The 25513-nt window shown below is 54.3% G+C and overlaps 5 protein-coding genes across 9 annotated transcripts; 4 read left to right on the top strand and 1 right to left on the bottom strand.

Annotated features, from left to right (window-relative positions):
* The first annotated feature begins 719 nt into the window (after window positions 1-719).
* On the top strand, window positions 720-12361 carry LOC311422280 (ATP-dependent RNA helicase DDX19B). The gene is made up of 12 exons (XM_084495162.1): window positions 720-840; window positions 1383-1431; window positions 1856-1909; window positions 2789-2924; window positions 4711-4803; window positions 5387-5489; window positions 6171-6285; window positions 6851-7028; window positions 7478-7715; window positions 8717-8879; window positions 9689-9880; window positions 10458-12361. Exons 1-12 carry the CDS (start codon window positions 784-786, stop codon window positions 10517-10519), a joined length of 1440 nt encoding a protein of 479 aa, XP_084351288.1. The 5' UTR covers window positions 720-783; the 3' UTR covers window positions 10520-12361.
* On the bottom strand, window positions 11434-16885 carry UBXN10 (UBX domain protein 10). Of its 3 annotated transcripts, none has more exons than XM_084495165.1 (2): window positions 16865-16885; window positions 11434-14863 (listed from the first exon to the last, which is right to left on the bottom strand). In XM_084495165.1, exon 2 carries the CDS (start codon window positions 14846-14848, stop codon window positions 14003-14005), a length of 846 nt encoding a protein of 281 aa, XP_084351291.1. In that variant the 5' UTR covers window positions 14849-14863; window positions 16865-16885; the 3' UTR covers window positions 11434-14002. The 3 variants fall into 3 exon arrangements, with proteins under 3 accessions (XP_084351291.1, XP_084351290.1, XP_084351289.1); XM_084495164.1 differs by lacking the exon at window positions 16865-16885 and adding an exon at window positions 16082-16127; XM_084495163.1 differs by lacking the exon at window positions 16865-16885 and adding an exon at window positions 15627-15995.
* LOC311422285 (group IID secretory phospholipase A2-like) lies at window positions 16235-19043 on the top strand. Its single transcript, XM_084495169.1, has 5 exons — window positions 16235-16292; window positions 17495-17581; window positions 18082-18226; window positions 18370-18476; window positions 18671-19043. Exons 2-5 carry the CDS (start codon window positions 17545-17547, stop codon window positions 18814-18816), a joined length of 435 nt encoding a protein of 144 aa, XP_084351295.1. The 5' UTR covers window positions 16235-16292; window positions 17495-17544; the 3' UTR covers window positions 18817-19043.
* Window positions 19044-19868: 825 nt separating this feature from the next.
* On the top strand, window positions 19869-21417 carry LOC311422284 (basic phospholipase A2 homolog). Its single transcript, XM_084495168.1, has 5 exons — window positions 19869-19928; window positions 20155-20358; window positions 20662-20806; window positions 20937-21043; window positions 21122-21417. Exons 2-5 carry the CDS (start codon window positions 20265-20267, stop codon window positions 21244-21246), a joined length of 471 nt encoding a protein of 156 aa, XP_084351294.1. The 5' UTR covers window positions 19869-19928; window positions 20155-20264; the 3' UTR covers window positions 21247-21417.
* A 1062-nt stretch (window positions 21418-22479) lies between these two features.
* On the top strand, window positions 22480-24363 carry LOC311422286 (uncharacterized protein). Of its 3 annotated transcripts, none has more exons than XM_084495170.1 (6): window positions 22480-22622; window positions 22934-23030; window positions 23127-23262; window positions 23590-23696; window positions 23784-23932; window positions 24012-24363. In XM_084495170.1, exons 2-5 carry the CDS (start codon window positions 22988-22990, stop codon window positions 23894-23896), a joined length of 399 nt encoding a protein of 132 aa, XP_084351296.1. In that variant the 5' UTR covers window positions 22480-22622; window positions 22934-22987; the 3' UTR covers window positions 23897-23932; window positions 24012-24363. The 3 variants fall into 3 exon arrangements, with proteins under 3 accessions (XP_084351296.1, XP_084351297.1, XP_084351298.1); XM_084495171.1 differs by having other exon boundaries at window positions 22551-22622; window positions 22937-23030; XM_084495172.1 differs by lacking the exon at window positions 22480-22622 and adding an exon at window positions 22795-22814.
* The last annotated feature ends 1150 nt before the right edge of the window (window positions 24364-25513 follow it).

Genomic DNA, 25513 nt, shown 5'->3' with positions numbered 1-25513 from the left:
AAGACCCTTCCCACACAGGGATGTTCGGGCTGACCCCATCCCCACACAGAGGGACCAGGACACTCTCCATACAGGAGGCTTGGGCTGACCCTAGCCCCACACGGGACCAGGACCCTTCCCATACAGAAGGCTCAGGCTGACCCCAGCCCCACACAGGGGTTCAGGACCCTTCCCATAAAGGAGGCTCAGCTGACCCCAGTCCCACACCACACAGGGGTCCAGGACCCTTCCCACACAGGGATGCTCGGGCTGACCCCAGCCCCACACAGAGGGACCAGGACACTGCCCATACAGGAGGCTTGGGCTGACCCCAGCCCCACACAGGGACCAGGACCCTTCCCACACAAGAGGCTCAGGCTGACCCCAGCCCCACACCACACAAGGGGCCAGGACTCAGCCCATACACGGAGGCTTAGGGTGACCCCAACCCCACACAGGGACAAGGACCCTTCCCACATAGGGATGCTCAGGCTGACCCCAGCCCCACATAGGGGACCAGAACCCAGCCCCACACCACACAGGGACCAGCACTTTTCCCATACATCACCCTCAGCCTCACCCCAGCCCCACACCGCACCCTGTCAGCCCCATATCCCCCTATTCTCCCCTATTTCCCCCTTATTTTCCCCCTTTTCCCCCCCCAAATCCCCCGGAACCCGCGGTGGCGGAACGCCGCCCGCCCTGCCCGTGCAGCCGCCGGCCCTGAGGAGCGCGGCGCAGGCGCCCTCCCCGCGCCCGGCGCCATTGCGGCTGCTGGCGGCGAGGCCCCGGCCCGGCCCGGCCATGGCCACCGACTCGTGGGCCCTGGCCGTGGACGAGCAGGAGGCGGCGGCGGAGTCGGTGAGAGGCGACCGGGACCGGGGAATGGGAACGGGAACGGGAATGGGAATGGGAACGGGAACAGGGCCGGGAACGGGGCCCGGCAGCGCTGGGGGGCGGCCGCCGCCTCCTCGCAGGCAGCGCTGCAGGGACCCGATTCTCCCCTTTTTGCCCCCATTTTTCGGGTCGTTCGGTCGTGGGGCCGGCTCCTCAGGTTGTGGGGGTGATATATATCAATATATTTTTTCCTCTTTTCTCTTCTTCCCCTCCATTCTTTCCCCTCAAGGCGCATCCAGGCGCTGCCTCAGCTCAGGGTCCTGCTGCCTCTCCTGCCCCACAAACGCCTTTTTTGCCCCCATTTCTGTGCCCTGTCTTCACGCCATCCCAGCAGCAGAACAAACCCTGTGCTGGGGACGCTCAGCCCCATCCTCATCCCCCATTCCCATCCTCATCCTCTGTCCCCATCCTCGTCCCCTATCCCCATCCTCAGCCCCTTGGATTTGGGGTTTCAACACCCCTGTCCCCACCAGGGTCCTGACCCCGCTGTTTTTCCTCGCCCACAGCTCAGTAGCTTGCACCTGAAGGAGGAGAAAGCCAAGCCGGATTCCAACGGTGAGTTACACTCCCTGTGGCGGTCTCACCACGTTCCTGTTTGGAGCAAAACCCCCTCGGGGACAGAAGGGACGACCCTGAAGATGGTGGAGTCTGAGCCAAGCAACACCGTGCAGTCAAGAAACTGCAGGAAAAAAAAACAAACCAGAAAGCTAAGATTGCTCAGCCAGTCACAATGATTTAACTTTCCACCTCTTGAGCTTGTCCTGCTGGGCTAAGTCTTTCTGCCTGGGTCTCGATGGCAAAATTTTGTGGTGTGTTTGGCTTGGACCAGGCACCAGCATCAATTTGGCTGCACGGAGCAAGCTCTGCTCGGTTTTCTTGCTGCACAGCCACAGGGCTGTTTGCTGAGCTGCTCTGCAGCTTTTCTGCAGAATTCCAAACCTAAATCCCCTAAATCCCACTCCCCTCTCTTTGAATTCAGGTGCTGTCGTCAAGGTGGACGACAACGTTGAGAAGACAGAGGATGAGGAGAAAGGTGGGTGCTGGTCGGGTCAATGCCATGGCAAGGCACGTGGAAAGAGAGATTTGTTTCCTGTGTACCTAAAGTGAGTCCACCTTATGTCCCAGGGTGGATGATCTTGGCTCCTGCCCCAAGGACCTAGTCATAAATTTTAAAGCCGTTGGGTCCTGTAATAACTTGGGGGAATCCTGGGTTAGAGTGGAGAGAGGTGAGGGGACAGCAGTGTCCTCAGGCAGGGCTGGGTGCAGGAGCTGTTGGATAACCCAGAGCTGGAACTTCAGAAGCAACCAAGACATTGCATTTCTGAAATGGCTGTTAAGGGGTGGGCAACGGCCCTAAATCCTTCAGAAGGTGCCTTATGAGAAGCTCACTTGAGAAGACAGACTCGTGAGGAAAACCTCAAAGTGCAGCAACTTCGCCTTCTGTTTTGATCTCCCTTATCCTCAGCCCTTAGAGTGTTCCAGCCCTGGAATCTTGAAATGCCGTTTGTCCTCAAACCTTCTTTAAAAGGAAAAGAAAATAAAAACTAAAAGGTGTCTGCCCACAGGTGGCAGCGGGGCTTTTGGCCCTGTCCCACCTTGCAGTTAGGTGCTGAGCTGCGGGATCTGAAACCTGCAGCTTAACGAGCAGAGCTCGTGTGTGTTCAGCTTCCCCCTTGGCCTTAAAACTGAGCCTGCTTTTCTTTGCCTTCCTGGTTATCGTGGGGGGTGCCTCGACAGACGTTTCATTGGGGAAATTGGGGCTCTGTCACGGTTTTGCTCCCTACCAGGGAGTTTGGGTATTTCTGGGGCTGGGTGCAGCGCATCCTTTCCGACCGGCCGTGCCGCGTTTCAGCGGGAGCAGCGGCTGAAACAGGCCCTGACCGTTTTCCCACCTCCTTTTTTTTTTTGACAGAGGACAGAGCCACACAGTCGTTGCTCAACAAGCTGATCCGCAGCAACCTGGTGGACACCACCAACCAGGTGGAGGTGCTGCAGAGGGACCCCACCTCGCCGCTCTACTCCGTCAAGTCTTTCGAGGAGCTGCGCCTGTAAGTGCCGTCAGCTGGGGGCTGTGGGGCTGGTGGTGGTGCCAGGAGCTCCTCTGCACCGAGCTGAAGAGCAGAAGGGTTGAACGGGCTCCCCTGTGGCTGTTTTGCAGCTCGTTATTCGGCCTCCACGGTTGGGGGGAGTGTTGTTGAGCTCAGCAGGGGCAGCTCTGAGGAGCCTGTGAGAACAGATGCGAGTCTGGAGCCCACCAGATGGTTGTGGGCTCTCCTTGTGCCCTGTTAGATTTCCTGGCTGCCTCAGACCACTGAAAAGTGCACAGGCTTCTGGTTTAAGTTCCTGCAAATTTGTATTTAAGAAATACAGAATATTCTCTGAACCAGCTCCTGTTCCCGTTCTTGGGTTATTTGGGGAGATCCAGCAGCAAACAGCACCAGGGTGCTTGCCTTTCCTCTGCCACAGCTCTGGGTTTCCAACGATCTCAGGGACGTTCGTGGCTGAACGTCTCCCAAAAACCTGAGAGCCTGTGGTGCCCTTTAGACTCATTCCCATCTCTCAGAAGGCAAACAATCCCGGGGAGTTAATGACAGGGGCAAGCAGACTAATTGAGTCGTCGCGTTACGAGGCGGTGTATCCTTGGCAACTGTGGCGGAGCCGGGCTCTGTCCTTGCTGCTGAGCAGCACAAGGTTATGTTTCAAAGGGCTTTTGTTCGAGCCATCCCCTGAAAGTAATACGGGCTTTTTAAAAAGCGTGTTGAGCTGAGTGGGGAGCGCTCAACAGGAGGAAACGGCGGGCAGGAAAAGAGTAACCTGCCTGGAATGGAAAGCGCTCACTTCTTGACAGCGCTTCAGTGAGCGCCTGGAGGTTGGTGGTGAGTCTGCTGACACCATGAGCTGAATTTTGGGTTGTTCTCGAATCCCCTTGGCTACACAAGCACCTGCTGAGACTAGAAAGCTCCCCTGAAGAAAGATCAGTGTGAGTGTTTGAGGACTGGCGGTGTTGCTACACCCCTGGGTTGTAGCGACAGAGGCTGCGTGGCCGAATACTCAGGTCTTGAAGGAGCGACCGTTTTGGTGCTGAGGTCTGAGGAGGAGGGATTGCCCTAAAGGCCAGGATTAATGGTCTCTACCCCACAATCCCTGGGCTTGTCTGAAAAGCTGCTTTAGAACATGCGAGAAGCCCAGCAGAAGCCTCTGGAGCTGCGAAACAAAGTTTTCCCTGCAGTGTGAAAGGCAGGTGTGCAGCTTGACGTACTAAACTGAGCTGGTTTAGGGTTTTTTTGAAGCTTCTGTTCCAAGCAGCGCTGTGCTCTCCCTTGCTGCTGCAGCTTCCTGGTGCCTGTCGCAGTCACTCACCAGTGGGATCGCAACGGGCCCGCAGAGCCTGGCACCTCTGGGTCCAGCTGTAAGGGTTTTTCTCGCATTTTTTGTCCACAAATGAAATCCGAGTGGATTTTGATAGCCTGCAGCAGAATAGCAGCGTGGTGCTGCTTCTGTATCTGAGTGGGAAACGTGAGCTTTTTTGGCATTTCTGCTCAGCTGGAGAAACACCTAGATTTCCACGGGTAACAAGGTGTGAACAGGGCAGTTTTTTCTGATACGCCCACAGCTTCACAGCAGTTAAGAAGGTAACTTTCTCAAAAATAAACAAAAATAAGCATTATTCCAGCCATATGATCTCTTTAGAGGCCCCTGGCTAGCTGTGGTGTTGTGCTGACCTTGATGAGATGAACGCCGAGCGACCCTTGTTTGATTCTACCCCAATCCTGCCTGCTGGAAGGGGTTCAAAGGCAAAGCTTAAAAGAAAACCTCTGTTTTCTCTGTTTTCAGGAAACCGCAGCTCCTGCAAGGAGTTTATGCCATGGGCTTCAACAGACCATCAAAAATACAAGAGAACGCCCTGCCCATGATGCTTGCCGAACCGTACGTACGCGTGTGTGCTGCTGCCTGTCAGCAGAGGAAGGAGTTGAAAGGCCTCACGTGCCGTGGGATGGGAGGGTGGGGAAGGGCTCCCCAGCCCCAGTGTTTCTGGTGTGACAGCTGCCTTGGGTTTTTCCTTTGCCTGGGGCTGCTGCCGGTAAATCCAGGGAGAAATAAAGCTGCTAGAGAGCACGGCTCCAGCAATCTGGGCTGGGTGGGTTAGTTGAGGTGCTGCATCGTCTGCTGGGCAAGCTTTCCCTGAGCTGCAAGGTGGGAAGTACTGAAACACCAGGGGAAGATGTGCATAATGGAAAAGTCCTGCCAGAGAACAGCAGAACAGCAGTTTTCCTCCAAAATCTCCATCACTGGGAGGTCACTTGGGCTGAAAGAGAGTTGGTAGAGGGCAGAGACCAACTTCTGCCCCACGGTGGGCACCCACGCAGCGCGGCGATGCATCTAACAGCTGTTGAAGTGGTTAAGCCTGCACTTGCTGCGTCTTCTTTGTCGTCCAGCATTGCTGGGTGGCTCGTTTGGTTGGGTTGGTGTTTATCAGGCTGGTGTTTAACTCTGCCCTGTGTTGCTGCAGCCCGCAGAATCTGATCGCGCAGTCTCAGTCCGGTACTGGCAAGACGGCTGCCTTCGTCCTCGCCATGCTCAGCCGCGTCGAACCCGGGAACAAGTACCCACAGGTAACTCCTCTGGTTCTGTGGGGCCTTGAGGTGGTGCAGGGTCGCCTCGTGAGGAGGCTGGGCTTCTCCTGAGGCCTCGGAGAGCAAATTCTTGGCTTGCTGAACCTGTCCCTGCAGTGCTCTTTCTGTAAACAGCTCAGCAGGGACTGGCAGCGCGGGCAGCCTTTAGGTGTGGATTTAGCTGACAGCTTCCTCCTGACGCTCCCTCCCTTTTGTTGCTCTGGATGCCATTGTCCTGTGAGGAAGTAAATCAGAGAAAATCTGCATGCTGAGAGGAGTTGAGGAAGTGTAATTTGGGATAGAAGAGAAGAGAGCTGTGACAGTAGGGCAGACAGTGCCTGGAAAGGGACTTTTTAAACCCAATATCCTTAGAAGATAGTTGAGCACTGTTACCAAGGCCAGGATTCTTTCCTTAAAAAATGCTGTTCTTATAGGTGGTAGATTCCTTGTCACTACTAGCCATGCTTGTCCCCTAGCAGCCAATCTATTTTCTCAGGTCTTGTAGCCCATAAACTCCTTGCCGTAGTTTCAGAACGCAGAACTGGATAGGTTTTCACAAACAGGTCAGCTCCTCGCATGTTTGCCCTCTGTAGAATTCCAAGTAGGGTTTTTAAAAGCAGGTGCTGTAGTGTTGCCGAGGGCAGTGGTTGTCTCACACTCGTTATTCCTCTGTCCCTCCAGTGTTTGTGCCTTTCCCCAACATACGAGCTGGCACTTCAGACGGGAAAAGTGATCGAACAGATGGGAAAGTTTTACCCGGAGCTGAAGCTCGCGTATGCTGTGCGAGGCAATAAATGTGAGTAAGGTGGAACACCACCAACAGGCTGCAAATGTAAAAACGGGGCTGCAATACAGCACGGGAACGTAACGCTTTTAAAACATGCAAATCAGCCTGCTGGGCTCTGTATTAGAGGTGAGCACTACCAAGTCCTGTTCTCACCAGTATCAGGTCTGTACTGAATACAAATTTGAAGCAATGGGAATTCACCTAGAGGGGGGCACTGGGGCAGTGCTGAATATTTTTGGCTTTACCACGATTTCTTCCTTACCGCAACCTCAGCTAAATATGAGGAGTTGTACTGAGCTGCTCGTGCAGTCTGGAGATGCAGTCTAACAGCTGAATTAAAAGAATTGTGCTGACTGTTACATCTCTCAAACCAGAATGAAGCAGTGGGGCCTGTATGCTTCACACACTCACTTTCTCACCTGTGAAGGGACACACAGCACTAGGACAGCTGGCCTTTCAGCTACGTGTACCAGTGAAATGGTGAAATAGGCTAGTTCAGAGAGGGAGAGAGGGGGCAGAGCTTTTCACTCTTTGCACAGCCACCTTGTGAACGATTCCCTTTGTGTGTTGGCAGTGGAGAGAGGTCAGAAGATCTCTGAGCAGATTGTAATCGGCACGCCTGGCACTGTGCTGGACTGGTGCTCCAAGCTGAAATTCATAGACCCCAAGAAAATCAAGGTGTTCGTCTTAGATGAGGCTGATGTGATGATAGCAACCCAGGGCCATCAGGATCAGAGCATTCGCATTCAGAGGTAAGGACTTGGTGAATGTTGCCTCGGGTAGGGAGGCAACTATTTCTTCCTCTGAATGATAGCTGGTTTGTAACTTCGGGACAGTGGGGCTGTGTTCTTGCCTGGTGTCTTTCCTGAGAAAGCAACAAGATTAAAACGATATATTTAGCTGTAATCCTAATGGCTAGTGGAGGCGGAATGTCAGGGGATGACAAGCAGTTTAATTTTCTCAGAGAATAAAACGTCTGTCCCTGGAGTAAGGCTTATTCATTTATAAGAATATGGGTCTGGATGCCTCCCTTCCACGGGGAAATGATCAGGTGTTGGTGAGAAAAGCACGAGCCTTGGCAGCCGTAGAAATGGCTCTGAGGATATTGTTCTGCCTCGCCCGGGGCATGAATCCCATCAGGGTGTCACAGGGCCACGGTGTTGTTACGTGGGGACCCTGCCCATTTTGCCTTCTCTTGCAGGATGCTCCCCAGGGACTGCCAGATGCTTCTGTTTTCAGCAACTTTTGAGGATTCCGTGTGGAAGTTTGCTCAAAAAGTTGTTCCTGACCCAAACATTATCAAGCTGAAGCGAGAAGAGGAGACGCTGGACACTATTAAGCAGTATTATGTTCTGTGCAATAACAGAGATGAGAAGTTCCAGGCTCTCTGCAATATCTATGGCGCTATCACCATTGCCCAGGCCATGATCTTCTGCCACGTGAGTCCCTTTGGGGAATGTTAGTCCCAAGAACCCTGTTAGTATCTGTCGGTGCTAAAAATGTTGCCTTTTTTTGTTCTTTTTTTTCAAAAGGTAACCAAGGAGACAGATTGCTCTTTTCTTTGGCTTTTCTGGCTGCTTCTTTGAGTGATATCCTGATTTCACTCAAAGAAATGGCCAATCCACAATGGCCATTTTTATTCTTGAAGTCTTCTGAAGCAAAGATCAGAGTAATGCAACATTTTCCAAGACAACATTGGTTAAAACTACAGAAAAAAAAGTGAAGTTGGCAGGTGGATAAAACCAGGGCAGAGTGAGGGATGGGAAGGTCTTGAGGTTCATCTGATACAGTTTTTCCTGGGACCCCATTTCCCTCTGGTAATGGGCTGTTACACAGCTGGGATCTCTCCAGGAATTACACCGAGGCTTTTTCTTTTTTATGGAAGGCGCTGATCTTAGAAAAACAGTGCAGATAGCACCAGCTGAGCCCCATAAAGCTTGCTCAGATAGGATAAAACCTGTATCTGGGGACTGCTGCAACAGTTTGCTCTTACGCTATCTTGGGATGTCAGACACAGAGCTTGGAAAAACAACATCACTGGAAACAGTTTAATGTATCATGGTGTAGAGCCTCTGGGGCTTCACAGCTTCATTCTGCCCAAACCCTGTTGATTTCCAAGCTGAGTTGTTTTGTTTTCTTGACAATGGTCCTGAGACTTTAGTGCACATATGTCATGCCAGTCTCCTCATAGAGTGAAAACTGAGGAGCAGAGCACCAAAAAAAACATGTACAGGGGTCCCTGCGGTGGCAGATGCCTGTTTCCCTATGTCTGATACGAGAGCTGGGAGCCCAGACTGGGATGGGGAGGGGTTGGCACAGCATTCAGGAGCCATTTCCTTGTGAAACATCAAAACTGAGCAGCCGTGGAACTTGCAGTCTAGCCAGGAGAGGCTTTTTCATGTCCTACAGCATTAAAACTTCCTCTCTCTCTGTGTTTCAGACTCGGAAGACGGCTGGCTGGCTGGCGGCAGAGCTGTCAAAGGAAGGCCACCAGGTGGCATTGCTCAGTGGGGAAATGATGGTGGAGCAGCGAGCTGCCGTCATAGAGCGCTTCCGAGAGGGCAAAGAGAAGGTGCTGGTGACCACGAACGTCTGTGCCAGAGGTAGGGCATGGCAGAGCTGCGCGGGGGGGCAGGAGCAGGGTTTTATTAAGATTAAATATTGCCGAGCAGCTTGCAGAAAGAATTTGTATCAAAGTGTTCCAGTGTGGACAAGCAAGGTTCCTTAAAGCAATTCCTGGACTTTTGGGCTGCTGCCTGGGTCCGTGCATGGAAAGATGGCTGTGGGCAAACACAGGGCTCCTTGTAGGCTTCCTGCAGCTTGAAATGAAGATGTCCATCCCGTGACATTTTTATGTCTCTGGTGCCATGCCTAGCTTGTACTCGCTGACCCTAAGTGTTTAAAATAAAAATGTTCCAAACCAGGGAAATCTGAAAGCTACTTAACTCCACTAGGAATTCGTATTGCAGTTCAGCGTCTTAGAACAGTTAAGACAACACAATATGTGAAAAAGCAAAGCTGCTGAAAGGAGGAGGAATCCTCAAGCGCTGGATAAACCTGAGCAGCTCAGGCTGTTTTTCTGTTCACCACTTCAGTGGGATTCTCTGGTGTGGTCACTAGATGGCTAGATGTCAAACCACCCCGTAATTACCCCGGGGGGAAGATCTGTTTACAGTTAGCACTTGTAGGCTCTGTGTTCCTTTGCCACTTTTGGTGTGGCCTCAGAGTGTGAGACTGGTTTTTAAGTCTTTGCACAGGTTGGAGACAACGACGCAGCAGCTATGTGAAAGCAGCTGGAAGTTCAGCTGTTGAGTAACCTAGATACTTGATAAAAACGCACGCAGGTTGGGCCAGAGGAGGCTGTTCCTGCTATGAAATGGTTTAAATGGCATCCGATGCTTTCTTTTACCAGGGATCGATGTAGAGCAGGTCTCTGTTGTTATCAATTTTGACCTTCCTGTGGATAAAGATGGAAATCCTGATAACGAGACTTACCTGCACCGGATCGGGCGCACAGGTCGCTTTGGCAAGCGAGGACTGGCTATCAACATGGTGGACAGCAAGCACAGCATGAATATTCTCAACAGAATCCAGGAACACTTCAGTACGTACCCTCAGGCTTATTTCTCTCAAATTAGATGTTCCTGCAGAATTTTGGCTTGCTGTATACTGAGCAGGTCTGCCTCATGAATGTTTGTTGAGCCTTAAACTGAATGCAGAAGAGCACGAGCTGCGTTTTTGCGTTGCAGTTGGCTCCAAAAGAAATGTTTGGAAAAGAAACTGCACAACAAGCAGTACTTGTCCTCATACAAGAGGATAATGGGCTGTTACCACGTAATGCTCTTTGTGAGAGCCACAGATTTTGTAGAGCAGCATGCAATAGGTGCCTCTCGAGTACCTAAATGTTACTTTCAGAATTTTGAGCTGCTGCATGCAGGGTGAGTAGAACTAAGTTATCTGTTTGCTGGTTACCTGGGTAGTCCGTAAAGTGGACGTGTGGAGCTGGTAACGTATGAATATCCTGCTGGGCCTTTGAGAAAAGACAAAAAGTATTATGTTGTGGTTTTAAAACCTGAATGAATGTTTCGTGGATGAATCTGCACTCAGGACGACCTGAAGAAAGCATCTTTCCCTCCCCTACTCTGTGGTACGGTGCGTGACTTATTTCTCCTCTTTCACAGACAAAAAGATAAACAAATTGGACACTGACGACTTGGATGAAATCGAGAAGATAACTAACTGAAGTACAGCTGCTGGAACTGGTGTGTACCCTGCTGTGGAAGCTCTCCCACTACAATTGGATCAGCGTTCAGATTGGCATGCCTCTCAGCTAGTCCCGAAAAGGACTCCTAAGATATGAGTACACAAAAATTACCTCATTTTAAAAATTACAGTTGGACTTCAAAACGTGCAACTATGGGGAGGAAATGTTTACAGAAGCTTTTAACATTTCTTAGTCTAGCCTTAAAATGGAAAGATCTTTTGAATTCTAAGAAATAGACTTGCCAAAATTAGGCAATATGTAATTATCAAAAACTAATCTGGGAAAAAAAAAAGCTTTATTGCTTTTAATTGGAGTAAAGTTCAGCCTAAATGCGATCAGTTAAAATTCAGCAGCCAAAAAAATAATGGACATGGGTTAAGAGAAAAAAAAAACAACAAAGAAAAGCAAAACCAAGGCAGCTGTTTTTTGGCTAGAAACTCAACCTGTACAAAATAGGATGTCATTCTCTTTGGCATTCCTCTGAGCTCTTAAGACTCATTTCTGGCTTCCTGATGGATTTGCCCAGCTTTTTGTTAAGTAAATTGTCCAAAGGATGTCTCCAGTAGGTCAGACTCTCTAACACAGGTGCCGTGTTGCTTTTGCTGGGCGGTATTTTGTTTTACTTTGTCCTCGACTTGTTAGAATGGCCGCTGCGCGTAAAGCGGGGCGGTGGTGGCAGTGCTGAAGTAAGTACTCTAGAAGTTCATCTGAAGCGTTTAACCTTGCCAAACTATAGGTGGGTAGATGGGGAGGGAGGGACGGTGTGAAGGGAACTGTACTAATTGATTTGCTGAATAAATTCACCTCCGTACAATGATAGTGTCCGCTGGGGTGGGGGTTGGTCACCTTCAGGCAGGCAGTGCCGGTTCTGAGATGCTGCTGCGAAGCTCTGGGTGAATCATGTACAGAACTGCTGGACTTCACTGACCAGTAACAGAATTATTTGTCTGGCTTAAAAAAAAAATAATAAAATCGTAATAGCATGTAATGACCAAAAAAAAAATACCTTTAGAACACCAAATTTACCTTTACAGGATGTTTCAGTATCAGAGTTTTGAGTTAAATTGCTCAGCCAAATTTCAGGGGGGGAAGCGCCTCCGCTTTCGTTGTGCTCGTAGTGCAGACAGGCAGGTCATCAGTCTCTCGCCCTAAGGTGATCCTCACCAGAGAAGGAATTCTTTGCGATTTCTGTGGCTTTTAGTTCGGTTGGGACCATTTTAGCGTGCACAGCTGAAAGCCTGCGGGTTGCTGCCCCAGCCTGGTTTCCAGGAGAAGGAGGCTCCTGACCTAGAACTTAGTGGTGCACAGCTCTTGGGGGGGGAAAATGGGACATGCGTGAGCAGCCATGGGCCTGCTACTCAGTGCAGGAATCACTTCAAAACAAATGTACAAATTGTAAATTTAACTAGGAATTTACTTTGCAATTTTGGCCATCATATTCTGTTCAAAGACAGGAACATGGATCCTTTTACCAAGTAAAAAAAGGCTCATTTAAAATGTACCTAAAATTTTAGGAAATTGTGCACCCTTTTATCAATTTGTATAAAGGCTTTAGCGGGAAAAAAAAAAAAAAACTGTTAAAATTAAACTTTTTGTATTCTGGGGTGTATCTATTTTTATTCTGTTGGAAACCTATTTAAAGTGGCAGGTGAGTGAGTGCTTGCGTGCAGAGTGGAAGACACGTTTCAATCACCTACTTTGGTAGTACAGCTGAATGACCTGGCGACAGCAGTGCATCGGGTTGAATTGTCACGGAAGCTGCTGCTGGTCCTGTGTGCTGTTTCTAATGTACTTTTAATTGGAATAAAGAACACGAACCGAGCGCTGCCTCAGCTCCTTTCTTGCTTGGACGCCTTTTTCTTGCTTCGAAGCCTCGGGTGAGGAGGGGCGCAGCCAGGAGGCCACGCTGCTCTCCCTCCTTCAGTGCTGTCTGCAGAGCGGGGTGGTGCTCGCTGGTTTTTGGGGCTGCAGCAGCAGGGGGATGGCGCAGGGCTGCGAGCTGGCATGCAGCAAGAGGCTGGAGGTGCAAACTGCTGGGCTGGGGGCTGCAGCCACGATGTGACTGGCTGACCTCGGCGCCCTCCGAGGTGTTTGCATGCAGCCGCCGGGCATTCCTTGTTTAAGACGATGCTAAACGTCCAGAAAAAAGCATTTTCAGTTCCAGAGAAATCACTTTCAGTTCAACTTTTAGCCAAAAAGGTTTTATTAGTTTTACTCACACGCTATGAAAATATTCTGAAAGCAGAAACAATAAACATACATAAAATCAGGTGCCGGTACCGGGAAATCCACATTTTTAAGGCTGGTTTAAGTGTGGTGACGTAGTGGCTGCTCAGCTTTCCTGCAAAACAGTCCTCTTCCTGACAGCAAGAGTGGTGATTGTACTGATGTACATATACTGATGTAAAAAAAACGTGGCTTTACCTTGCAATATTCAAACCATGTGGCAAGCTGCCCATTTATTTTTGTAATTATTGCCTTTAACCATCAAAATTTCCAACAGAAACCCATTTTTTCAGCACACACACGTTGTATTTACCCCCAAACCTGCCGAGTTACCCTGGCAGCCTTTGATGAACCCCCTCTGCGAGAGCCACAGCGGTTTGGTAACAACACGGTCTGCTGGGTGAGCAAAGTCCTTGGTCAAAACCAATTAATACTTTGAATGAGCAAACACCCGCAGAGCAGCACCTGCTAGACTTGGAGACCACCTCATTTCAGTGAAAATGGAGTATTCTGCATCATCCCATCCTGACATCCCACTTGCTCTTAGCTACAGGTCACAGGAGCTGAATGAGAGAAGAAAAACTAAGGAGGAGGCCCTGCTGCTCAGTCAACGCAACCAAAAAGCAGCTATTTGTTCTTAAAAGGGTGACGTAGCCACACTTAAAAGCTGCGCGGAGTTTTTCCATCAGTAGCCGAGCCCTCACAGGCATGTTTTAATACTTGGCAATCATCTGCTAGCCCCAGTGCATCCTTGCTGTTATTTTCAGGTGGTTTTAGGGGTTTGACCTCAGCTACAGCCTCTCTTGAGGCGTCGGAGGCTGCCGAGGCTGTCGCTGAAGCTGCTGGAGACGACCACAGGGCAAACCAGTTCTGTTTCTGTCTTCCCAGATACGCCATCCCCGCTGGGAAGTGGCACCTTCCTGAAACAAATGAAAAGGACACGGAAGAGGCCTCCTGCTCTGAGAAGAGAACAACCTCCAGAGACGAAAAATCAGCAGTTTCAGAAACCAAAAAGGCCAAAGGCTGGCGGCTGTTGAAGGAACTTGTAATCACACGCATGGAAAAAAAAAAAAAAAAGATCCGTCAATGGGCAGCGGGTACGTACACGCGAGGTGGGATTTCAACACACGGCCTTTAATGTACACGAGGCAGCTCCCAGGGAAGCTTCTGGAACTCAGCAAGCTCCAGAAGATGCTGCGGTGGCTGAGACACGAGGCATCCCGCCACACAGAGCACTTACAGCTCTGCCTCGTGCCGCTCGGCCTGGCGGATGCACAGCACGGACCTGGGGAGGATCCCGCACTCCTGCAGGGTCCGGCTGAGGTCAGGGAAGCTGCGGCGCGGCACCTCCGTGGTCTCGATGCTGCAGCGCTCGTATTTGGCCGCCGTTTTCTGTTCCGCCACGCTCAGCACGGTCTGGAGGCTGTCTGTGGGCTTGAAGCAGTGCTCAAATCTCTGACCGGAGGGGGACCGAACGGCAAGCAGCAGCTGGGGCTGTTTTTGCAGCGCTTCTTCCAAACTTTGGGGTGACAACGAGGGGCTCTCCTGTCTCGTTTGCCCTCCCGGCTTCTCAGGGGGACGCTGAGCACACGAGCTTCCTTCACCAGGGATGTGAATTCCTGCCAGCCCGCTGGCAGATCCTCGTTCCCCAGAAGGAGCTGGGCTTTGCTGAGCACCCTCCTGTCCCCAGCTCACCTCGTGCTGGCCGCTGGGCTCTGCTGCCGCGTCCTTTCTGCCGATGGAGGGGAGCACCCGGTACTTGTTGAGCGAGGAGGAGCTCCTCAGAGGCACTTGCTGCAGGAGCTCGGGGATCTCCTCCGGCGACACGTGGCCGGGTGGGAACGGCGGGTGCGTGGACGAGGCTCTGGGGCTGCTCCCGAACTCGTGGGGAGCTGCTGGTGACGATGGCACTCTGCAGGGGAAGGCTCCGGAGTAACTGAAGGCCGACCTCGTGCGTCCCTTGGCAGATTTTGGCCGGGTGACGTGCATGGCGGCGGCAACTGGCTGAAAGAAAGGGGCTGCGGTGCTCGGAGGGACGTAGCAGTGAGCTGGTGCTGAGTTCAGAAGAGCTGCTGTGGCCATTGCTTCCCAGGACACCTGCAGGGAGGGCAGCGGAAGGAAAAGTTACAGGAACTGACCCGAAACCTATAGAATTTAACCTCCCTGCGGCTTTTATGCCGGGTGCCATCCAACAACAGCAAAAATCCGGGGGTGTTGTCTGCGTCCTGCGGTGTGATAACGCCTGGTCACAAATCGCCTCAAGTTTTTGAGGCTGAGGGCATCAGAAAGCTGCGCCCTTCCCCTCACAAAGGAAGTTTGTGATGGAAAGAGCAGAAACATTTGGTGTCGAAACTAGAGACGAAGTGAAAATGGGAGATGAATGAGCTAAGCACGCACCTGGCCCTTTTGCTCCTCCTGTGACGAAAAATTAAGTTCCTGCTCTGGACTTTCTGGTTACGACTGACTGCTTTGGGCATTTAAAAAAAAATCCCTGATGGTCTGATGACATGCAGGAGGGAGGGAACAAGCTCTGTGGGAACACTGCAGCCGTGGCTGGTTTGTTTGGCCGTTCAGTGCCCTCCCCAGCCAGGGCTCCCACACAGCAGCACTGACTCTCACCCAGGCAACTGACCGCAGCCTCCTCGCACCCACACGGGGGGGTTTGGTTTACTAAACGCTGACACAAAAGCCCCGAGGCAGCGAAGAGGAATGCCTGAATGCGCTGCAGAGCTTACCGCACATCCCCTGTTGTGCTGGCAGCCTAAAGAACAAACCCCCAACCCACCCAAAGCCAACATGGTGGGATTCTCCTGAGCGAGGCTCTTCGACCCCCTCAGCACTGCACGTGCCAGAGGCTCACCGTGGTGCCAACACGGCACGCGTCACCTTTGGGTGCTGCTGTGAGAGGCTGGGATGGGGAAACCACAGAGCCCATGGAAGGGGAAGGTGGGGGAGGGGGTGCAAAATGCTGCAGTCCCACAGCACGGGGAGTGAGCAGCGGGCCCTGAGGGGGGTCAAGCCCCAGCCCCAGGTGTGTAGCCTGGCCTCAAGGTCCCAAAAGAGCCCCAAGAGGCCCCCAAAAGGCCATGAAAGGGCCCCAAAAGGCCCCAAGGGGCCCTAAAAGGCCCCCACCAAGAGGCCCGAGGCCCCCACAAGACCCGAAAAGGGCCCCAAGAGCCCCCTAAAGGGCCCCAATGACCCCAAGAGGCCCCAAGAGGTCGCAAAAGGGCTCTAAAAGGACCCAAGGCCTCAAAGAGACCCCAAAAAAGCCCCAAAAGGGCCCCATAAAAGCCCCCCGGGCCGCCCGCCCCTCACCTGCCGCCCGCCGCCCAACACGGCCGCGTTGCCAAGGCGACCGCCCCACTTCCGGCCGCACGCCGGGCCCCGCCCCGCTACCACAGAGAGGAGCGGCCGCTCTGGGCAAAGCGCCGCCGGCCGCGATCCTCCCGGCGCCATGTCCCCGAAACCGCGCTGTTTGAACCCAAAAAGCGGCCCGCGGTTGAGAGCGCGGCGCTGAACCCTCCCTGTTGGTGCTCGGGATCGGGTTTTAACCCCCTTCCTTCTTGGCAGTAGCCTCAGAGCACTGCAATCCAGCAGCCTCACCTGAGTAAAACCAGGCGAATAAACACCAAACTCCCACGAGCCCCCTTAAAAAAAATAAATAAAAATAAACAAAAAACACCCTAACAGAGTTAAAGCAACACACCAGAGGCTTTTTGGCTGAGAGCTGGCAGAGCCAGCCTGCCAATGGCAGCGGGCAGGTCTCCTTTCAGGAAAGCAAGAAATGGGCAATAAACGAGGGGATAATACAGAAACTGCCTTGGGACACGTCACATGGGGCCGTGCGGGACACAAATGGGCACAAAGTGGCCCAAAATGATGGTGTGGGTCTGATACGGGCTTCATTTATCGGGTGTCCCCGTGTCCCAGTGTCCCAGCACCAGGAAGCCCTCGTGGTGCCGCGCGGGTGCTGGTGCATTAACAGGGCTTGGACCGAGGGTGCCTCCATCCTCCTCTATTCTGTGATCCTCTGAATACAAAACATGTGACCCTTTTTTTCTTTTATGTCCAAATTTCCTTAGAAGCACGTTTAATTACCAAGGGTGGAGCTGTGCATACACATGCCGATAGCGCCCGCTTGTATGTCTGTTTGCTCTGGGCCCCATGGCTTCTCCGAAGTGATAGCCGCCTTTGTTCGTTATCTCCTCCGGCGCTCTGCCTCCCTTTGCATCATGTCTCAGGCGCGGTGATTCAATGACCTGTGCTCGAAAGGCATCTCAGATGGGGCTTTCATGGCGCTCCCAGCCTGCTTGGCTGATGATCTCATTTCACAGACCCTTTGCCCATGCATGGGAAGCCCGAGGGTCTCCTGCGCCCTGATGTCAGGACAGGAAAACCGTAAAAAAAAAACCAAACTCAAAAAAAACCACCTCTGCCCTGCCAGATATTCACCTTCTGGGCATAAATCACTTGTGTCCTGTCTCTCCAGCCACCTAACCCCACAGTGGTGATCTTCGTGCCTGCCGGGAGAGCAGAAGCATCATTTCAGAGGGAGCACTGCGGCTGTCTGGGTTTTGTGTAAGGGGGGAGGACAAGGAGCCTCTGAGCGATGCACGGACTGAGGAGGGGGTGGACCTCTCCCCTCTCCATCTATATAAAGCAAACCCGTGAAGCCTCGGCTCCTCAGGGTAAGGAGGGTGGGATTTTATTGCCTTCTTACTTCAACAGCCCCAGGGAGCTGCTTGCTGCCCGCTGCCTCGGCTCCCTTCTCTGCCAGGATGAGGAATCTGCTGCTCGCCCTGCTGCTGGCTTGCGGTGAGTTGGGTGGTGAGGTTGGGGTCTCGTCCACCTGGCATGAATATCACCCAAACCCACAGGCTTTGGGCACATTTTGGGGCGTGCAGGTGTTGGCTGAATATTGCCGTTTCTCCACAATGCCTGGCATAGGGCTGATATTTATTTCAAGAGGTGCTGGGGCCCGTTGTCACCTGCCAAACCCCAGGCTGATGCTGGCGATGTGGCACTGACGGCCAAGGGATGCGAGTGAGACAGGGCCTGTGAGGAGACCGCTGTTACCTCCTGCGAGGCCAAATTCGATCACTGCGAAAAGCAAACAAAATCCAGAGGTGGTCTGGGGGATACTCAGGGTCTTGTGCTGGCACCCTGAGAAGAGTTCACGTGCACGGGAGCAGCACCGTGAGACTCACTGCTCTGCTTGGTGTGCAACACGGTGCGGGTGCTGCACGGGGAACACTGTGCCGGTGTGAGCATGTCCCCCTGTCCCCCTGTCCCCCTGTCCCTCTGTCCCTCCACAGGGCTACAGCCAGCGCGTGGCAGCGTTCTGGAGCTGGAGCGCATGATCAAGGCAGTCACGGGGAAGAGCGCGCTGCTCTCCTACAGCTGGTACGGCTGCTTCTGCGGCATCGGGGGCAGGGGCACCCCGGTGGACGCCACCGACAGGTGAGTGCCCTGCAAAAGCTCCTCGCTGGCAGCTCCAAGAGGGGTTTTGGCACAATTCTGGAGTCACTTTGTGCTGCTGCCAAGCCGTTTGCTCCTTCCCTTGCCCGGGCAGGGCTCTGACGCTGACACGGTGTCTCCCGCAGCTGCTGCCGTGCCCATGACTGCTGCTACAGGAGGCTGCGAGAGAATAAGTGCAGCCCCCTGATAACCCCCTACCAATTTGAGGTCACCGATGGGGACATCACCTGCAGTGAGTATCAGCAGGCGTTTTGCAGCATTCCCCAGCGTGGCAGTGGCCAGCAGGGTTCAGTGGGCAGGGGTGATGCCCTGCAGGGTGCTGGGGCTGCCCACAGACCCCCCCTGCCACCGCAGCATCTCCCACAGCCGACAGCAGCTTTGGGGGCTGGAAAAGCCACGGCTGAACTTTGCATTTGTCCCCCGCAGGTAACGAGCAGAGCTGGTGCAAGAGAGAGACCTGCCTGTGCGACAAGGCGGTGGCGTTGTGCTTCGCTGGCGCTCTGCCATCCTACAATCCGTCCTACCGCTTCTACTTCAAGCTGAGATGCCGAGGGAGCAAGCTCCAGTGCTGAAGGGGGCGGGGGGAGCAGAGTGTTTGTGGGTTTTAAGTGGTTTTCCTCATTACCATGGAAAGGAGAGGGTGATCTGGGCACTGAGTGGAGCTGGAGCCCTCCGCTCTGCAAGGCTGTGTGGGATGAGGAGGTCCCCCAGCTCCCCAAAAAACACATCGCCGTTTGTTTTCAGTTTCTTCCTCCTCTGACCTAATTTCCCAGAAAAAAAAATGTAAAATAAAAATGTGAATAAAAGATACGAGAAGTGCTCTGTGGTGTGTTTCTGTCATACCACGGAGCAGCAGCAGCAGCACCCAGGCTGTGGCACTTGGTGAGAGCTCTTGCACCTCCTGACCTTGTTGCACCAGCTGCCCGATGCTCCGTGGTACCAAAAGCAGTCCCAAAAAGCCGGAGGTGTGATGCAGACTGCAAAATTCAGCTACTCCCCTCTCAGCTGGGTCTATCCCACCGTGGAGCTGCTCGAATCCCAGCGCTCTGCGTTCAGAAATGGGGACAAATCCACACCACCAAGCAAACCTCCCCGGGGTCTACCAACGAAATAATTTCCTTCTGGTGAGCCTGCTTCACCTGGTTCAGCCAAAAAGGCTGCTCCCAAAGCCAAAGCCAGAGCCAAACCACAACGATGCATTGAAGGGCAGGCAAGGTGTGGCAGAAAGGTGCTTTTAGAGGAGGAAAAAGAAGTGGGAAAATGTGGGAGAAGGTTTGAGACCCTCCTCTGATGTTTACTCGCTAAGAAAATTTGACAGTTCTGTTGACCAGGGGATTCTCCCTTTCAGCTGCCGTCACCACGCCGTACTTTCCACAGGCAAGCCCTTTTTTTTTTTTTTTTTTTTTTTTTTTGCCAGCATTTAAGGATTGCCTTCCCCCTGCTGGCCCTGTGCAGGGAAACCCTGCTGCTTCCCCAGCATCGCTGCCAGCACCGACCAGGGGGCCAGGGGTGGTTGCATTCCTGTAAAGGGGAAGGACGGCGCCTTCTCCTTTCCTGAAAAGTCCCATCAGCAAAATCGGGGCGAGCTGACCGCCCGGCAGCGGGTCAGCAGAGGGGGGAGCAAGCCCTATATAAAGGGATCCAGGCTGACCACTGCCCTGTGAGCGGCAGAGGCTTCCCCAAGGTAAGCAGGGATGCAGGAACGCTTTCATTTATTCCCTTTCCCCCTTTCCTACCTTAACCAAAAGCTGTGCTGCGAGCAGGGATGGAGGCACAGGTAGAAAAATCAGGGCCGAGCAGCAGAGAGGCTCTTTGAGACACCAGGCTGGGGCCGTATCCCTCGAGGGCTCCAACTTTTTCTGCTTTCTCTTCATTTTGCTTTTTTTTTTCCCCTTTCTTCGCCACCAAAGTCTGGGCAGCACCGGGCCCAGCCTCCCTGCTCCGTCCCCAGCCAGGCACCGCCGCTGCTCCTGGGTGAGGGAGCAGAGAGGAGAGGCCACCCGCCACGAGAGCCTTGCTGATGCAGCGGGGAAATGATGTGGGCTTGGTTTCTTCGTCCAGAATCACCAAAAAGATGAACTCCCTCCTCGTGCTGGCCGTGCTGTCTGCCTGGGGTAGGTGTCCTGGCTCTCAGGGTGGCTCCAGAAGCATCCGACACCGCGCTGGGGGCCAGCCCTGCTGGGTTTTCCTCCTTTCCCTTTTCCCTTTGTCACCACCTCTCTGAAACTCATTACAACCCCCTAAAAAATGTCCCTCCCACCCTGGGAACAAGTCACCCCTGTCACAGAAGCTGAGGCTGCAGCAGAAGACCCCACGCAGGGGTACCAGGAGGATGGCAAAGAGGCGGCGTCCTCGTTGCTGCTGCTTTAACAGGGGGGGGGACAGGAGTGGTGTCAGCCCCGCTGATTTTCCCCCAGGCTCATCCCTGGCTGGTGGGAACCTCTGGGATCTGCAGAAGATGCTCACGAAGGTGACTGGGAGAAACGCCATCCTGTACTACTCCTTCTACGGCTGCTACTGTGGCCTGGGTGGCCGCGGACGGCCCAAGGACGCCACAGACAGGTGAGCACCTACACAAAATCACTCTGCCCAAAATTTTACCATCCTGCGGGCACCTTTGGCTGCAAACCTGGGGAATAGGGGAAGCAGGGAAGAAAAAAAACACCACCAAAAGCCGAAAAATCTTACACAGGTGCTGCCAGCTGCACGACACCTGCTACGACGGCCTCCTGCGCCACGGCTGCGATGCCAAGAAGCAGCGCTACCGCTACAGCTGGCACGGCGGCAGCCCCACCTGCCGTAAGTGGGGGCATTGAAAAGGGGTTTCCCCCCCCCCTCAAATACAATAAAATGAGAATTGGAGCTGATCCCCTGCAGGTCGGGACTCCTGGTGCGCCCAGCTCTCCTGTGAGTGCGACCGCAGCCTGGGGCTGTGCCTGAGGAGCAGCCTGCGGAGCTACAGCAAGCGCTACCGCCTGTACCCCCGCTACAGGTGCAGGTGACAGGGGCTGGGGACAGCACGAGGAGGAGGAGATGCTTCGGGTTTGCCCTCTGCTCCCAACGGGGTTTTGGGCCTGGAGCCGCACGCCCGGGCTGAGCTGCGCTCCTACCCGCCTGGGCCACGTCGGCGTTGAGTTTGTATCGGTGTGAAAATAAATCCTGGGCTTAAAACATCCCCGTTTCCTTGGTGAGCTGCTGCTGGGCAGGGCACAAGCCCTGTAAATGCCCAGTGTTGCCCTCCCTGAGCACGTCGCAGGCTCTGTGGACACTCATTGGGCACTGGGAGGGCGCCCTGCACACCACTGGGTCCCTTACAGCACGCTCCCAGTGCTCCCAGTAACACCTCAGTGCTGTATAGGGCTCACCAGTGCTCCCCCCAGCATTCCTCAGATCTTTCTAGAGCCTCCTAGCACCCTCCTGGTTCCCCCCTAGTGCTGCCTAAAGACCCCCCCGTGGCCTCCCAGTGCCCCCCAGTACATTCCAGATCCTCTGAGCACACATCCAGTACCACCCTGGGCTTTACAGAACCACTCACCAACCGCCCAGTGCTTCCCAGTGCTGGCTGGAGACCCCCCCAGCACACCCCCAGTGTCCCCAGGTGCTGCCTGGAGCCCCTCAATACCTTTACCAGTGCCATCTACAACCTGGCAGTGTGCTCCCAGTGCCCCCCAGTGCCCCTCAATCCCCTCCTGATGCCTCCCAGCACTGTCTAAAGCCTCCCAGTACGTTGTATGTGGACCTCAGTACTACCCAGTACCCCCCAGTATGCCCCCAGTGCTTTATAGCACCTGCAATAACACCCCTGCACACCCCCTACCACAACCCTGTGCTGTCTGGAGCACTCCAGTGCCCTCCCAGATAGAACTGGGGGGAGTACTGGGAGCCTTCAGACAGCACTGGGGGGCAGCAGGAAGGCAACGGGGGCTCTAAAGAGCACTGGGGGCACTGGGAAGGTCCTCGGGGGCTCTGGAGGGAACTGGGGAGCCCCAGGAAATTATTGAGCCACTATCAGCAGGAGGGTGCCTGGCAGTCCCTAGCCAGCACCGGGGGTCACTGCGAGTTTACTGGAAAGCTCTGGACGGTACTGGGGGACAGTGGGAGGGCACTGGGGTGTCCTGGGAAGCACTGATAAGCTGCAGACAGCACCGGGAGTGCACCAGGAGGCTGCTGAGAGCCCCGGGGTGGCACCGGGAGGGTGCTTGGGGGGCTCTGGGCTGCGTAAGGCCGGGCTGCGAGGAGAGGATGGGTTTGGCCAGAGAGCCAAGGGGCGTAGCAGGACGGCGTGCGGGGCTGGAGGAAGCATTTTGGGGCTTCCAGCCGGGAGCTGGAGGGCAGCACTCGGCAGCCAGCGAGGATCCGGAGCCGTCACCGTCCCCCGGTGAGCAGCCCCCAGCCTCAGCCCACCGCCGGCACCCGTGGGGCTGCTGGAGGGACAAAAATAGGGTGGGGGTGCTGGAAGGAGGCGGCAGCACGCTGCGTCTCGCTCTGTTATTTAAAGGGAGAAGCTCGGCGGAGGGGCTGCAGGCACGGCTTGTGGCTGCCCAGTGCTGCCTGGGTGCCAGGAGCGGCGGTATGGGAGCAGGGAGAGGTCTGGGCGGCGGGGCAGCACCGGGATGTGTTTACACCCTTGGTGTAAGGAGGCACCCCTGCCTTTCTCCCTCCAAATTTTGAGATTTGACCTCATTTCAGAAGAAAGTTTGCTGAGCGGTGTCGTTTCTCCTCCCTGGTCCGGGTAAGAGGAAGATGAAGATCCTGCTGGTGGTCCTCGCCCTGCTGCTTGCTTGTGGTGAGTGCGGCCAGGCTGCAAAACATCCCCTGCTCCAGCTGTCCGAGGCAGATTTCTGTACCTAACTCATAAAATCCCACTTTCTGGTCGCTCCAGGCATGCTTGCTGCTCACGGAAAGCTCCCACCTGCATTCGCCCCAGGGCTGGAGGGCAGCACGGTGGGAAACCTGACTGCGCACATCTGCGACTCGGGATGGGGCCGCGGGCACGCAGCGAAGGCTTCAGCGCACCGGTACAGCAACAGCAGGTTTTTGGGGAAGCGAGGCAGCCCTGGAGAGGCAGAGACAAGCAGTTGAAACTGCTGGGATGGCAGCAGAGGGGCAGGAGTGGTCCCAAAGCCGGGATGCACAAAGGCTCTCTGGGTGGCACAGGGCTGAGAAGAGGCTCGGTGTAGGACAGGGGAAAAGCAGGATGGGGCTGGAGAGCATCCCAGAGCAGCTCCTGGGTGCCTTGGTGCAGGAGGGGATGCAAAGCCCTGCTTGAAGAGACTTTTGTGGACGGGTTAGAGAGCAGCCACGGCTGCGTTTCGCCTGCGGCCAGGCTCTCCTTCTCGCTGCAGGTGCTGCCGGCTCCGTGCCTGCTGCTACGCCCGGCTGGCCGCGCGCCGCTGCCGTGTGGGACAGAGCCAGCGCCTCGCCGCCCCCCAAGTGGGGGGTCCTGCCTGCAGTAAGTCCCCTGGCTGAGCTTTGGGATCACCCTGGAGCCATCCCCCAAGCACCATCCCCGCGCTGTTCTTCCTCTCGCTCCCCGCAGGCTCGGGGACCCGGTGCCAGCGAGGAGCCTGCAAATGCGAGCGGGCGACGCGGCTCTGCTGGGCGCGCAGCCGGGCGCTGCTCAGGTGCCAGGGCCGAGGCAGGCGCTGCTGATGGAGTGAGGCCCTTCACGAACCCACCTCCGTGCTGGTAAGCAGAGCGGGGCTCAGCACGGCGCCAGGAGCCCTTCCCAACCCTCTTCCTCGGGGCTTTGTTTTGGCTTCGACAGGAGGAAAGCCGCCCTTGTGCGAAGCTGCGTCATCAGACACTGGATCCGGGGAGGGAGAGCTGCACAGATGCGATATTTCTGCTCAGAAAAACAAGGGAGGAGCGGGACACCTGCGCCTTGTCTCAGTGAAGGGCGAGATGATGGAAGCCAGCACGAGCTGGCAATTTGTCCCCTTTGGCTCCAGCTCCCCACGCGCAAGTCGCTGCACGGAAACGTCGTGGCTCCCCCAGCTCTTTGCTTCATTGCAGAATGAAACTAAAATAAATATTCCAAATAAAAGATATAAAATATTTTTGAATATTCCAAGTATTCCAGAATAAATATTCCAAAATAAAGCCAGAGAGCAAAAAGCTTTGGTCCTATTTGTGCTGTGACTCCGCTGTACCCAGTGACAACGCCTGGCACCAGGGAGAAACTCACCTGTGTGCAGGGCTTCCTGCTGAAATACCCAAACCCTAAAAGTGGAGCCGAGCAGCAGAGCCCAGAGCCTGTGTCAAACATCACCCCCGATGCCTGGAGCCCGATTTAACACTGACAGCAGGAGGTTCTTGCATCCTGCAGCAGCGTTTCCAAACGGCTCAGAGCTCGCCTTTGCCTGGCTTGTGCCTGGTCTCCCCAGGTGAGGCATTGCACGAGGGTTTAGGCACTGCTGGAATAAAACACGTGCCAATTTCTGCCAGGTGAAGGTTACTTCAACAGCAACCACATGGCTTCGGTCCCAGCCTCCAGGCTCCCGAAATTTGCAGTTGCCTCCAGGCAGAAGGGCTGGAAGCTGCTGTGAAAGGCTGGGGACAGGCACAAAGACGCAGGAGGGCTGGGTGCCGATGAGCTTTGCTGCCCTGGGACAGCCAGGGAGCTCACGCTTGCCTAACTCTCAGAACAGAGCAAAACATCTTTCTCACCAGAAAAGAATGTTTCGGCCTTATTTTGCAACAACCCCCAGAACGTCCCCTAGGAAAAGGCAGCTTAGGCTGTGGCTGCTTCCTCCTGCCTCAAGCATCCCAGTGGTGCAGGTTTTCTGCTGGTCTCACCTCCTCCGAGGACTTGGAGAGCACTGCAAGCTGCCACGGGGCTCTGCAGTGAAACACAACCCCAAAAATGGGGACAAAAAGGGGGTTTCTCCGGGGCTGGAGGATGCTCTGCTGTGCCCTGGCCATTGGCAGCTGCAATTCCCACCCCGGCTTGCCCCAGAGCTGACCTCGATCGCACTAGGAAGTATCCCTTAAATCGGGAAGCACCCCTCGAATAAGGAAGTGTCCCTCAAACCAGAAAGGTTTCCCTCCAGCTGTGAACCAGGCGCCCGGTGTTTAGCCTGGGGGGTGGACGAGCACCCACCAGGAAGGAGAGCACAGCCCCGTGCCGAGCAGCTGCTGTTTGCAGGGCATAAATCAAGGATCAAATCCTTGCCGAGATGGGACAGGGGTGCTCGAGCAGACAGATTGCACACCAGGATGAGCCGAAACACGCTCGCTCTCTATTTAAATTCTGGATTAATTTTAACT

This window comes from Aythya ferina (assembly GCF_964211825.1).
Source record: "Aythya ferina genome assembly, chromosome: 21".
NCBI lineage: Eukaryota > Metazoa > Chordata > Aves > Anseriformes > Anatidae > Aythya > Aythya ferina.
This window is presented reverse-complemented; position numbering and strand designations above follow the sequence as displayed.

What these genes read in the sequence shown, in the direction of transcription:
- LOC311422284 (XM_084495168.1), top strand. Translation starts at nt 20,265, where the DNA reads ATGCAGCGGGGAAATGATGTGGGCTTGGTTTCTTCGTCCAGAATCACC. An exon ending in GGCCGTGCTGTCTGCCTGGG is followed by an intron (nt 20,359 to 20,661) that starts GTAGGTGTCCTG and finishes ATTTTCCCCCAG; the next exon opens with GCTCATCCCTGGCTGGTGGG. An exon ending in CGGCGGCAGCCCCACCTGCC is followed by an intron (nt 21,044 to 21,121) that starts GTAAGTGGGGGC and finishes GATCCCCTGCAG; the next exon opens with GTCGGGACTCCTGGTGCGCC.
- LOC311422285 (XM_084495169.1), top strand. Translation starts at nt 17,545, where the DNA reads ATGAGGAATCTGCTGCTCGCCCTGCTGCTGGCTTGCG. An exon ending in CGCCCTGCTGCTGGCTTGCG is followed by an intron (nt 17,582 to 18,081) that starts GTGAGTTGGGTG and finishes GTCCCTCCACAG; the next exon opens with GGCTACAGCCAGCGCGTGGC. An exon ending in CGATGGGGACATCACCTGCA is followed by an intron (nt 18,477 to 18,670) that starts GTGAGTATCAGC and finishes TGTCCCCCGCAG; the next exon opens with GTAACGAGCAGAGCTGGTGC.
- LOC311422280 (XM_084495162.1), top strand. Translation starts at nt 784, where the DNA reads ATGGCCACCGACTCGTGGGCCCTGGCCGTGGACGAGCAGGAGGCGGCG. An exon ending in CCGGGAACAAGTACCCACAG is followed by an intron (nt 5,490 to 6,170) that starts GTAACTCCTCTG and finishes CTGTCCCTCCAG; the next exon opens with TGTTTGTGCCTTTCCCCAAC. An exon ending in TGCTGTGCGAGGCAATAAAT is followed by an intron (nt 6,286 to 6,850) that starts GTGAGTAAGGTG and finishes GTGTGTTGGCAG; the next exon opens with TGGAGAGAGGTCAGAAGATC.
- LOC311422286 (XM_084495170.1), top strand. Translation starts at nt 22,988, where the DNA reads ATGAAGATCCTGCTGGTGGTCCTCGCCCTGCTGCTTGCTTGTG. An exon ending in CGCCCTGCTGCTTGCTTGTG is followed by an intron (nt 23,031 to 23,126) that starts GTGAGTGCGGCC and finishes TGGTCGCTCCAG; the next exon opens with GCATGCTTGCTGCTCACGGA. An exon ending in GCGAAGGCTTCAGCGCACCG is followed by an intron (nt 23,263 to 23,589) that starts GTACAGCAACAG and finishes TTCTCGCTGCAG; the next exon opens with GTGCTGCCGGCTCCGTGCCT.
- UBXN10 (XM_084495163.1), bottom strand. Translation starts at nt 15,701, where the DNA reads ATGGGCTCTGTGGTTTCCCCATCCCAGCCTCTCACAGCAGCACCCAAA. An exon ending in CGTGCCGTGTTGGCACCACG is followed by an intron (nt 14,864 to 15,626) that starts GTGAGCCTCTGG and finishes CCCTCCCTGCAG; the next exon opens with GTGTCCTGGGAAGCAATGGC.